This window comes from Sus scrofa, chromosome 14 (genome assembly GCF_054392235.1).
Source record: "Sus scrofa isolate SSC_HxYL_T2T_F1_AM1 chromosome 14, Sscrofa_HxYL_maternal_Yorkshire_Landrace_v2.0, whole genome shotgun sequence".
In the NCBI taxonomy this organism is placed as follows: Eukaryota; Metazoa; Chordata; class Mammalia; order Artiodactyla; family Suidae; genus Sus; species Sus scrofa.
The window spans coordinates 62,852,913-62,865,175 of NC_139396.1; the positions used below are offsets into that span (position 1 = coordinate 62,852,913).

The 12,263-nt window shown below is 43.6% G+C and overlaps 1 protein-coding gene across 4 annotated transcripts in view; it reads right to left on the reverse strand.

Annotated features, from left to right (window-relative positions):
• The window catches only part of MYO1H (myosin IH), a 148,899-nt gene that overhangs the window by 107,172 nt on the left and 29,464 nt on the right, over positions 1–12,263 (reverse strand). Inside the window, exons 2-3 of one of the 4 annotated variants that reach the window (XM_084995554.1) lie at positions 9,960–10,093; positions 7,624–7,694 (exon numbers count right to left, since the gene is read on the reverse strand). In XM_084995554.1, the coding sequence (XP_084851680.1) occupies positions 7,624–7,653 (30 nt within the window). In that variant the 5' untranslated portion in view covers positions 7,654–7,694; positions 9,960–10,093. Of the gene's footprint in view, positions 1–7,623; positions 7,695–9,959; positions 10,094–11,655; positions 11,782–12,263 lie in introns of those variants that run through there. The other 3 variants (XM_021073725.2, XM_084995555.1, XM_084995553.1) reach the window with 3 other exon arrangements.

The following is a 12,263-nucleotide window of genomic DNA, read 5'->3' on the forward strand; positions in this document are numbered from 1 at the left end:
GAAAAGTGTTCTGGAAATGAATGATGGTGATGCTTGCTCAACAATGTGAATGTACTTAATGCTACAGAATTTTATACTTAAAAATGGCTAAGATGGTAAATTTTATATTTTACCACCATGAATAATCCCATCCATGAAAAACTGTACCTCCATTTATTCCTGTCTTATTTCTAGATCTTTAAACATTTTAAAACCATTCTCCACTGAAGTATTTTGCAACAATGAACTATCAGAAAGAGAAATGAAGAAAATAATCCCATTTACAATAGCATCACAAATGATAAAATATTTAGGAGTAAATGTAACCAAGGGGGTGAAAGATCTGTACACTGAAAACTACAATATATGAAAAGAAACTGAAGACACACATAAAAGGAAAGATATTTCATGTTCACAGACTGAAAGAACTAATATTGTTAAAATTGTTTGTACTACCCAGAACAATCTGCAGATCCAAGGCAATCCCTATGAAAATCCCAATGGCATTTTTTTACAGAAATAGGAAGAAATCCTAAAGTTGGTATTGAATTACAAAAGACCCTGATCGCCAAAATGATATTGAGAAAGAATGACAAAACTGGAGGCATCATGCTTCTGGGTTTCAAACTATATTACAAAGTTATAGTAATCAAAATTGTGTGGTATTAACATTAAAACAGACACACAGATCAATGGAACAGAGAGCCCACAATAAATCCATACATATACAGTCAATTTGTTTATAACAAAGGTGCCAAGAATAAACAATGGTGTTGGGAAAACTGGATAGCCACACGCAAAAGAATGAAATTGGATTACTATCTTATACTGTAATACAAAAATCAACTCCATATGAATTAAACATAATATCTAAAACTGTAAAATTCCTTAAAGAAAACATAGGGGATAAGCTCTTTAACATTTGGTCTTAGCAATGATGTTTTGGATTTGATACCAAAAGCAAAGTAACAAAAGCAAAAATAATTTTAAACTTAAATAGCCCCACATGTCTCTTGACTACTATATTGGTGAAGTTCTGATAGGCTTTTTAACAATCTGTTCCTTTCCTCTCTAGTTTTACAATAGTCCAATGTTTCCCTGCCAGGGGCAACTTTGCCCCCTGAAACCCAGGGGTCATTTATCATTGTCTGGAGATATTTTTGGTTGTCGTGATGGGGGGAGGAGTGTTACTGGAATCTAACGGGTAGAGGCTGGGGTGCTGCTAAACATCCTACAATGCGCAGGACAGCTCCACACCCCCGAAGAGAGAATCATCAAGTCCAAATGTCAATAACACCAAGGCTAAGAATCCTTCCATCGCCTTCTTCATGGTAAACAAAGCTTTGTGCAATCTGTACAATTGTTACATTTTCTTGATTTTTCAAAAAATGTATTAAATTATGGTAAAATACATAAAATTTACCATCCTCACCATTTTAAGGGTCCAGAAGTGTTCAGTACATTCACAGTGTTGTGCAAGCAACAGATCCCCAGAACTTTTTCATCTTGCCAAATGCTAACTCTGTCTTCATTAAACAGGAATTCTCCATTCCCTCCTTCCCCCAGCCCCTGGGAACTATCATTCTACTTTCTATGAATTTTGACCATTCTAGGTACCTCAGATAAGGGGAAAGATACAGCATTTCTTTTTGTGGTGGCTTATGTCACCTCCAGGTTCATCTGTGTTGTAGCAGGGGTTAGAATTTCCTTCCTTTTTAAGACTGAATACTGTTAATTTCTGTTTATCCATCATCCATTGGTGGACTCTTGGGCTGCCTCCACCTCTTGGCTATTGTGAATAATGCTGTGAACATGGATGTGTCATCTACTTGATTTAAAATAAGCTGTTTGGGGAGTTCTCGTTGTGGCTCAGCAGGTTATGAACCTGACTAGTATCCATAAGGATGTGGGTTCGATCCCTGGCCTCACTCAGTGGGTTAAAGATCCAGCGTTGTTGTGAGCTGTGGTGTAGGTAGCAGAGGCGACTTGGATCTGGCATTGCGGTGACTATGGTGTAGACCAGCAGCTGAAGCTCCTATTTGACCCCAGCCTAGGAAATTCCATACGCTGCAGGCACAGACTTAAAAAAAAAAAATCGAAACAAATGAACAAAACTGTTTGGGAGTCATCTTAGATTTACAGACAAGTTGCAAAGGTTATCTAGTCACCCCCATTACTCTTCCCTATTACCATGGTACACTGTCACAACCAAGAACCCAAAGATGGGACATTTGTATTAACTGAGCTCCAGACTTTATTCAGATTTTACTAGTTTTTTTCAGTCATGCCCTTTTTTACTTCCAGGGTCCAACCCAGGATACAGCACTGCCATTTAGCTGTGATCCCTACCCAGTCCCCTCTGGTCTGGGACAGTGTCGCCTTCTTTAATGAGAGGTTTTTCTTTGTTTTTGTTTTTTGTCTTTTTGTCTGGGAATATGGAGATTCACAGGCTAGGGATCCAATGGGAGCTATAGCCACCAGCTTACATCACAGCCACAGCAACGTGGGATCCGAGCTGCATCTTCAACCTACACCACAGCTCAAGGCAACGCCGGATCCTTAACCCACTCAGTGAGGCCAGGGATCCAGGGATCGAACTGGCATCATCATGGACACTAGTCGGGTTCATTAACTGCTGAGCCACGACGGGAACTCCTAATGAGAGTTTTAAAGGGTACTGGTCAGGTATGTTGCAGAATGTACCTCACTTTGGGTTTTCTCAATGTTCTTCTCATGAGTAGACCAAAGTGCCAGATTTTTAGAAAGAATACCACAGAGGTCAAGTGCCTCTGTGCCTTCTCATGCCACCCCAGCAGGGGAAGATGGGATCTGCACACCATCACTGATATTAACCTTCATCATTTAGTTAAGGTTGCATGTGCCAGGCTGCTCCCCTCTATTTTCCCCTCTCTATACACTGCAATTTGGAGGTGAGTCACTAGTAGCAGTCCACTAGCGACAGGGGAGGAAAAAGGAGAGCGCTAATATCTGCCTCCTGCAGGAGAAAGTATATACATACATTATTTGGGATTTTTTGTTAGGGCTATTTCTCACTTCTCCCCCATCAATAAATATTCTTTCAACAATTTTTATCAGTATGTACTCATGGGTATTTTATGATTAATACTCCAATTTTTTTTTTTAGCTTTTGCTATCTTTGCTTTTCTCAACAGTATATCCATTACCATATATTTTGTACTTGATACTTTAACATGTTTCAAACATGATAGTGTTTAAGAAAAAATACTGCCTCAGTATTACTAATGTCACTGATAACCACGACAATAAAGGCCACATTGATCATTCTGAAGAAGCTGCTATCCAACCAAGCGCCTGAGAAACAGGCTGAAATAAGGGCCAGTAGCCACGCACCTCTAAAATAATCCTGAGAAGCTTATAAGCATCCCCCTCAAGATGGGGTCGCCAAACTCCTCTGGGAATGTAATTAATTGGTCCAGTAGAGGACCTGGTTGTTATCACTTAGCTGGCCCATCACTATCACAAATCCCTGGATTCAGGAAAAGCAATAAAACATGTGTGGAATGCATATGCCTAAAAGCAAAACAGCTTCTGCAGTCAGACATGGGCATGGCACTCATATTTTGTTCTGAGTTCTGGAACAAAGCAGTATTTGGAAAAAGAATATATAGGATAAGCCATTCATATGGATAAAAGGCTTTTCTTTGTTTTTGAGAAACAAGTCCTAAAAAGCCAAGAGAATCATGTTAAGCTCTTTCCTTTTAAGCACTCAGGCTTTGGGGTTTTCTTCTGAGACAACTTATTCTCCTGACTAGAAAGTTATTTCTCACTTTTCTGTCTGGAATCACACCGCACATTAGGGGGAGAACGTAACGTGGTTGTATGTAGATGTTGCCTGTGAATCTAAATGACCAATGAAATAGCTATGCTCCAATGTAAAAATTTTGTGAACAGTCATTTAAAAAATATAAACAGTTTAAGAGAAAACAGCCTTACTTGGTTCCAAGTCCCAAGAACATACGGCTGGTCACTTACTGTAACGTGATCTACAGTCAAGACTGTGTGCCGTTTTAATTCTCGACATTAAGCATGTCGATCCGTGGCTCTCTGGAGCACTGGGATGCAGGTTTGATCCCTGTTCCCCCGCAGTGGGTTAAGGATCCGATGTGGCTGCAGCTGCAGAGTAGGTTGCAGCTGGCTTGGGATGATCCCTGACTTGGGAACTCCACATGCCCCAGGACGGCCAAAAAAGGAAAAAAAAAAAAAAAAGGGCAAATCAATACCTGTATTTACTTCTATGTCTATATCTATACTTTTATCATATTTATATCTACCTGGAGCAAATTTCTATCTAACTGGCAAATCTAGATGAAAGTCATGTGGGAGTTTTTTCAAAAAAGAAACATTAAGCATGTCACAGTGTTTTTAGTCTTTAGCTCTGTGGGCTGACAGTTTCAAAATCAGGGGTGTTGTATGTAGGAGTCCTTTTCATTTCTGGTACAGATTAACCGCAGAAGCAGAGAACCCTTCCCACACTCAAGCCCACTATCTTCCTGGCGATAGCCTGCAGCAGGTACTGGGTTTGGTAACAAGTTCTCTGGCCTGGGCACTGTCTGTCCCCCTGTGAAGTTGCTTTTTACACACATTCTGACGGGATTTAGAAGAGTTCAATACTAAGGACACAGAGAGGACGCCTCTGTATACAATACGTGTTTGGTAAGGTTTCAGAGCACACAGAAGACACAGCAGAATCTCACACGGGCTGGGGTGATGGTACACAGGCATCCTTAGGGACCAGGCCTTCTTAGGGACTGAGCATCTCAAACAAGTCAGGCGCTAGGACCTCCACCATACTCTCCAGGCTGAAGTTGTGGAGGCCTTTTTGTCCGTTACACCCATGCATGTAATCAGCGATTGTTCCTATTGTAAATCCCAGATTCACCATCTGTATGCTCCAAAGGGCTGGGTGATTGTTAATACCCCTTCCCTATGGGATTAATCTGCCATTTCACACTAAATGATTTTTAAGTATAATTTGTTACAATGATACAACATTACCATTTCTAAAACAAACAGCCAGGATTGTTACCTTGCAATAAAAAGCAGAAGGTTTGTGTGAGAGATATGGAAAACACACACACACACACACACACACACACACAAACAATGCTTTTTGTTACTGGGGAACAGGATCTGAACCTGCAACAGTGATAAGGCTGAGAGAGTTCTCTGATCTGTCTTTTAAAACCACTCAGGGTTGTTTGGTGTTCGCAGAATAAAGGAGTTTACAGTGGGGGAAAATATCTGAGTTTGGATTCTCTGTTGAGAAAAGAACTGTAAAAAGCTTTTTGTAGACAAATGAGGAGCCTCCAAAATCAGCCCATGATATTTAAAAGAGCTGGCTTGAAGCATGAAGATGTATTCTTTTTCACATCTTAGTTACACAAAAGGCGTTGCTCCAATAAAAAGTTTTTTAACGCTACGAATTTCAAAATATACTATCCAAAAGAGCGTATCATTTGACTTTTGTCTTTTTTTTTTTTTGTTGTTGTTGTTGTTGCTATTTCTTGGGCCGCTCCCGCGGCATATGGAGGTTCCCAGGCTAGGGGTTGAATCGGAGCTGTAGCCACCGGCCTACGCCAGAGCCACAGCAACGCGGGATCCAAGCCGCGTCTGCAACCTACACCACAGCTCACAGCAACGCCGGATCGTTAACCCACTGAGCAAGGGCAGGGACCGAACCCGCAACCTCATGGTTCCTAGTCGGATTCGTTAACCACTGCGCCACGACGGGAACTCCCAAAAGAGCGTATCATTTGAAATCAAGTCTAACCACAGCGAGGATACCAAATACTGAGAAATTTTTGTATGTTTTACTAAGAATGAAGCCTTTCCATTAGATGGAAACGATCTAATTTTATTTTCCCAAACTTTTTTTATATGGTGGGTTCAAATATTCCCTTTTATAGATCAGACGATCGAGACGTTGAAACAAGTTCAACAAAGTTTGCACAACTCCATTTTTATTATAATCTACCCCACAAACTCAATTATGACATCTATGGGACCAGGGTGGGGACCAGCGGTTCCTGGGATGTAGCTGTATCCTTATCAGCGGGCTGTGCCTTGTCCTAAGCCATGCATCATTTTAAAAGATGCCTAAAATGCCCTGCCCAGCAGAAACCACTTGGTGCAAAAATGTAAGAGGGTGGGATCCTGACGTACCACTTCCTCCCTGTCCCCTAACACCATCACGTAGAATAGAGAAAGTGAGCCACGGCTGAGTTATGTCCTCACCTCTCATATGGGTGCAGTCACACCTACCTCACAGCATCATAAGGACCAAGAAAGATGTGCAAAGCACTTAGCACATCGCCCAGCAGAATAAGTTTTTCCAAAAGGATAGCATATTGTTTATTAGCTACTGACAATCTTTCTGAGTTTCTGATAGCAGCTGGGCTCAAAACCCATTTTACTTTTGTTTTCGCCATCATGAGAAAAACAGCAAAGACCACTGACAAACGTGGTCAGAAGCCAGTGGCAAAGACAGACTTTGGCCTTGGGGTGGGGTAATAAGGAGTGGTGGAGCCTGTGGCAAAGTGGAGAGCATGTGACCTTCCCTCTAAGCAGGGGCAGCTGCATTCAGTCGTAGCTGAGGCTCCCTCTTGGGATTGTGGACCTAGGGTGGCCAGATTTTGCCAGAAATGCTGGAAATCCCAGCTTGAAGGATTTTTAAACACTGGCTTCTATTTCAAGTTTTTAAAAAGAAACCTCTTGAGTTAAACCAAGCCTGTCTGTGGCTGCCTATGGTGGGCTGCAGGCCCTGGTTGATGATGCTTGCTGGCAACCAATAGAAAGAGACATACAAATAAAATGAAATAGACAAGAGAGTGGTCCCCATTCTGTCTAATGATGTAGATGTGTATGTTAACTGTGCCCAGAATATAGATCTAGAGGCTGTAACAATATACCCAGCATGATATAAGAAAATATACATGCATATTACAGAGTCTATGAGATGGGGAGTTCCCATTATGGCTCAGTAGTTAACGAATCTGACTAGAACCATGAGGTTGTGGGTTCGATCTCTTGCCTTGCTCGGTGGGTTAAGGATCCAGCGTTGCTGTGAGCTGTGGTGTAGGTCACAGACACAGCTCGCATCTGGCATTGCTGTGGCTGTGGTGTAGGCCAGCAGCTACAGCTCCAATTAGACCCCTAGCCTGGGAACCTCCATATACCACAGGTGCGGCCCTAAAAAAAGACAAAAAAAAAAAAAAAAAAAAAGTCTACAAAATGGCCAGATTAGAGCAATTATAGAATTCAGGGGCAAAAGTTTTTCCCCAGTAGTGATTGCTGAATAGGATTTCCTGGTGGGTGAATGATGGCTAAGGGCTTCAATTGGGGTAAAATTATGGATTGAAGCAGAAGATAAGGATATTTTTTAAGTTCCCCAAACAGCATTATCTTGAGCGAGCCTCAACTAGTATCTCCCTGGATTCCAGAAAAAGGCTATGTCCAACTTTTCAGATGTCAAGAGAACCGTGGTCAATCCAGACTCTATTTAAAAGGTTGAGAGGGCTTCTAAGAGTAATGCCACTGATTTCTTATCAGCTCCAGGAGAATCTAGCTACAGAACCAGAAGAAACTTTAGGAATTTAAACTCACCTGGAAGCATAGCCCTCGTTGATGAAGCATCTTCTAAATATCTGGTATTCTCTCCAAGCCTCCCCCTGGCCCTGAAAGACAGGTGTTATCATTTTTTTTAGAAATGGGGAAATAAAGTTACGGGAATAACCCACCCCAAAGCCACTCAGAAGGGAGGGAACAGCACTGAGACTCGAAGTGGGGTTGGCCTCACAGTCAAGCCATTAGAAAGTCCTGGCTTCTAGCGTGTGCTCACCCCATTTACAGAGTCTGCAGGGAACTGCGGGTTCTAAATATTCTAATTCATATGGAATTAGTACATTAAGATGATTGCAATTCTTTACTTTCCAAAAATAAAATATGCTTAAGGTTAAGATTATGCCAAACAGTGTGATATGTCTTTTTTGATTCAGAAAGTATCTCAGGATTTGTCAGGACCAGATGACTATCAGGTGGCATTTGTAGGTAATCAGTTATACCAGCCAAGAGATAAGCTTTTAAAAACATGTTTAGGAGCCCATTTTTGTCTCTAAATTGTTTGTGGTTTTAAACTGAAGCCAAACTGCCCAAGAATTTCCATGTGGTCATTGCCAACATACATTGAAATTGATAGAGGATTTTAAGTTTTCCTTTCAAAGCTTTGATTTTTGAACTCTGCATCATCACGACTAGATGCAATTATAATATTTGTTAAGGCAACAAACTTGATTGCGCACGTTCAAAAAGAAAAATTGTTACTTATGTTCATAGACTTGGCACTCAAATTCAAGCATGAGGTGTGGAATTCCACGCTATTTCCGGCACTGAGTGGGCCTCAGAAGTCAAATTCAACCTGTCTCTGGTTTGCAAACCCCCCTTTACCTCTTCTCGATCTCTGCATCTATGACTGGGGCCAGGGTACTTTCTACCATTAGGGGAGACAGGCCAGTCTGGGATTGCTCTTATTGCTAGAAAGTTTTCCTTATTCCAATTAAAATAAGCCCTGGAACTTACAACCTGGTGATCTCAACTCAATTTTGGGGAGTCACAGATGAAAAGGGCTCTGGGCTTTATTTTTTCAACACTGAAATTCTCAAAAAAGAATTTCAAAAGAAGAAAATTTTTCATAAAGAAATGCCCAGTAATATTGTCCCAAATAACACCTAAATTTGTTTATTATAAAAGGAAGGAGAAAAGCCCCAGCGACCTGCTTGGAACACATCCAAGGGTCACACTCATTAAAAGCCTGGATTTATTAGCTACCAACCAATTTTCTGAGGAGAAGGACAGGGCAGGGATGGCATTGGGTCTGGGCGGAGGCTGTAGGGTATCATCAAAACAGAAAATCCTGGTATGCCTTTCCTAGAAACACCCAAGGGTCTTGAATCCTTTCATTAAATAAGATATATACCAACCATTATGAGTGGCAGTTCCTCTACAAACGTGCTCCCAAAGGACCATAATACAAACATCAGTCATGCTAACAGGAGCAAAAGAGATCAACGGCCAGGGTACTTTCATGGTCTCCCACAGAAAAAAAAAAAAAAAAAAAAAAAACACACACTTCTGTGCTCCCATCTGCATAAGCTGTGTATAGACATCAAACGGTGGCTTCACAGCATCATAGGACCAACATCTTGGAAACAGAACTGATTTTGAGAGGGTGCATCAACCTCAGGGAGTGATTACTGGGTAAGCTTTCTGCTGAGCGTGTTCTTAGGAGAAAATGCCACGGGACTCATCTTTTGCCATGGACAAAACAAGGAAATAATTTTTTTTTTTTTTTTAAGCTTGTAAGTCTCCGGGGTAATCTACTGTGTGACAGACACAGCCCAGGGTGCTGTGGCTGAGGGGGGTTGTTGCACCTTGATATTTCTGCTTCCTAGATATGCCCTGTGGGACATAAGCCAGCAGATGAGTCAGAGGGGGAGAAAGAGAACTTTATTTACTTCTACAAATCACATATTCCTGACCATGCTCCCTTTGCCTTGTCACTACCAGAAAAGCAAAAGAAGCAAAGCAAAAGTCACGAACTGGGGGAAAAAGAAGAAACATAGCTTGCAATAAAACTTGAGTTTCTTCTTGGTCGAACTTAATCTGCTTTAAAACTTGCTAAGTGAGCTAGTAGTTTTGAATCCTTCAATACCAACCCTGTTGCTACCCGCTGACTATAAGGAACTGCTCTCCCCTGTTATGACTCGGTTTTAAACTCATCATCGACATCATGAACAAACACTGCTTACATAGCCATGCTCTGGACCCTAGCTCTGAACAGACCAGGTAAATACTACACTGCTCGAGTACCAAAACTTGACAAATACCAAGGTGGAACATTTTCTGCTATACTGAACCAGAGGATAAGCAGAAAAGCCATATACCTATTGTTTTGGTTTCCTTCCGCATTTCCTGTATAATCAGGGGATGACGAGCTGGACTTCTGTACAGCCTTTTGGAAATCTTGCCAGCAGAGAAGCCGATAAATTTGCAAACATCAGAATCAATGTGAGGCTCTCTATAGCCAGACACAAAGGAGGATATAGCTATGGAAACCGGTGAATTTCACATTCTTCCATTTAAAAAAGAAAAAAGGGGAGCGTTGGCCATCTCTCTATAACTCAGTGAGGAGCTCACCTGGTATAGATGCCCATACCTATTCCATCATAGCATCACCTGAGACTCCTGTTTCAAAAACAAGAATTCCCCAGCTCTTCCCTTTTATGGTTTTAATTTCACCCCAGGTGACTCTTATAATTCTGCAGCCTAGAGAAATACCATGCATTTATAAAAGGGAAAAATACATTAACCTAACAAAGAAGGATTTCTGCTGAGTTACCTGGGTTTTCTGAATAACTCTAACTGTAGGCATTTGAATGGCAATATTTTCATCAACCAATCCTGACGCAAAGAACTCAAAAGCTCGGTGCTTTAGGGGAATGATACAGTTGCCAGCCAAAAATCTATGCACAGAAGCCAAGTTCCTAAGGAAAAGGGCCGGGGATGGGGAGTAGTTCCTGAGTCTACAGTATTCAAACTGTCTGCCCTTCATTTTGAAAGCTGTACAGAGGGCTTTTTTCATCAGTTTTCCAGAAGGCTTTCCTTCTAAATCACTCTAAAGACATAAAATTATACCTGAATGAAGAGGACTGTTACTTCAAAAGAAGGTTGTCAAGTCATTCCCCCACCGGACCCCCTATTTACTGACAGCTCCATTAAGATAAATAAAAATAAACCGAAATGCTTTGAGTGCTTACAATTTAACCCCTGAATTAATTGTAGGTCATTCAGGAACATTCAAAGCAATGTAAACTACCTTTATTTATAGCCAGTCAAAATACATATTTTCAATGCATGCAGGCCGGAGAGAGATGAAAACTGAGAAAGTTTCATGACCAGGACCTTAACTAACATCTGTAAATTACTCCCCCCATCCCACCCCCGCCGCCGCCGCCGCCCTGAGAATGCAAACCGATCTATTTACTCCTGGCAGAGAAGAAAGGAGCAAGGGCGCCCAGGTGCTACAAGAACACCATTTGGGACGTGGACCAGCGCCAAGGTCACGGCCCACCTGAATGAAAAGTGAAATCTAGGTACACCCAGCCAAGGGAGCTCCGGCTCCTTCTGGAACCTAAACAGCAGGTCGGAAAGGCTCCCCAACCACAGGTGCTGAGGTGCGGTTCCCCTGCCAGCTACGAGGGAATAAATAAACAACGTGAGAACAGCCTCGAGAAACCCAAGAAGCACCGGATGCCCCGCCTGACACGGCCTGAGGCGCAGACTGGAGGCGAACGTCCACATGCACGCGTAGCGGGTGTGGAGTCTCCGTGCCCTAGGTTCGAATTTCCACTCTGCCCGTGCGCCCTGGCCCATTCCCTACCGCCCAGAGCTTCAGTTTCCCCGTGTGCAAAAAGGGAGGAACCATCCTATCCCCTAAGGGGCTGATGTGAAGGTTAATCAAGACGGCAGAGATAAGCAAATAAAGATAAACGATGACTATGACTCTTATTGTTGTTGTCACCATTGCAAATTATTCCAACTGAGGCTCAAGATGGAGGGGGTTGGAAAATGCGAACTTACTTGGGAGATCCAACTAACTCAAGCCCCACCTAAGGGGACGGGGAGACCTTTGTCCGCGCTCGACCCGGCCGTCTCCCGCGGTCCGCGCCACCTTTCCCGCGGCTGGCGCGGGGCGGGGCAGCGGGCGGCGCGGGCCGGGCGGCGGGGAAGGCGGGAGCGCGGGCGCACCGGCGGGCCGCGGCCCCCAACGGCTCAGCTCCGCTTGCTCGGCTCTGCTGGCCGCGCGGGACCGGGAGTGCAGCAGCCTCCACTACAGCTCCTGGCCAGGATCCGCCGGGCTCGCTCCGGGCGGAATCACTCTCCAGGCGGGACGGGGGAGGGGGGGGGCGCGGAGGGCAGACCCGGGACGCCCCCAGGTCGCAGCCCGGCCCCCCGCCCCGCAGAGGTCCCGGCAGGTGGAGGCGCCCGGGGCGAGTGCTCCCTTCTCCGCAGCCCCCTCCCGCCAAGTCCCGCGGGCGCAACTTTCTTAAAGAGACAGGTGGCCCTAATCTGCGTCTACCTGGGGCCCCGACTCGGCCTCCTGACCCGTCCCCACTCTGGGGGGACAGAAGGGGTTGCAACGGATCTCCGTGCCCACCCAACTCCTTTTCCTCTGAGGAGTGACGAAT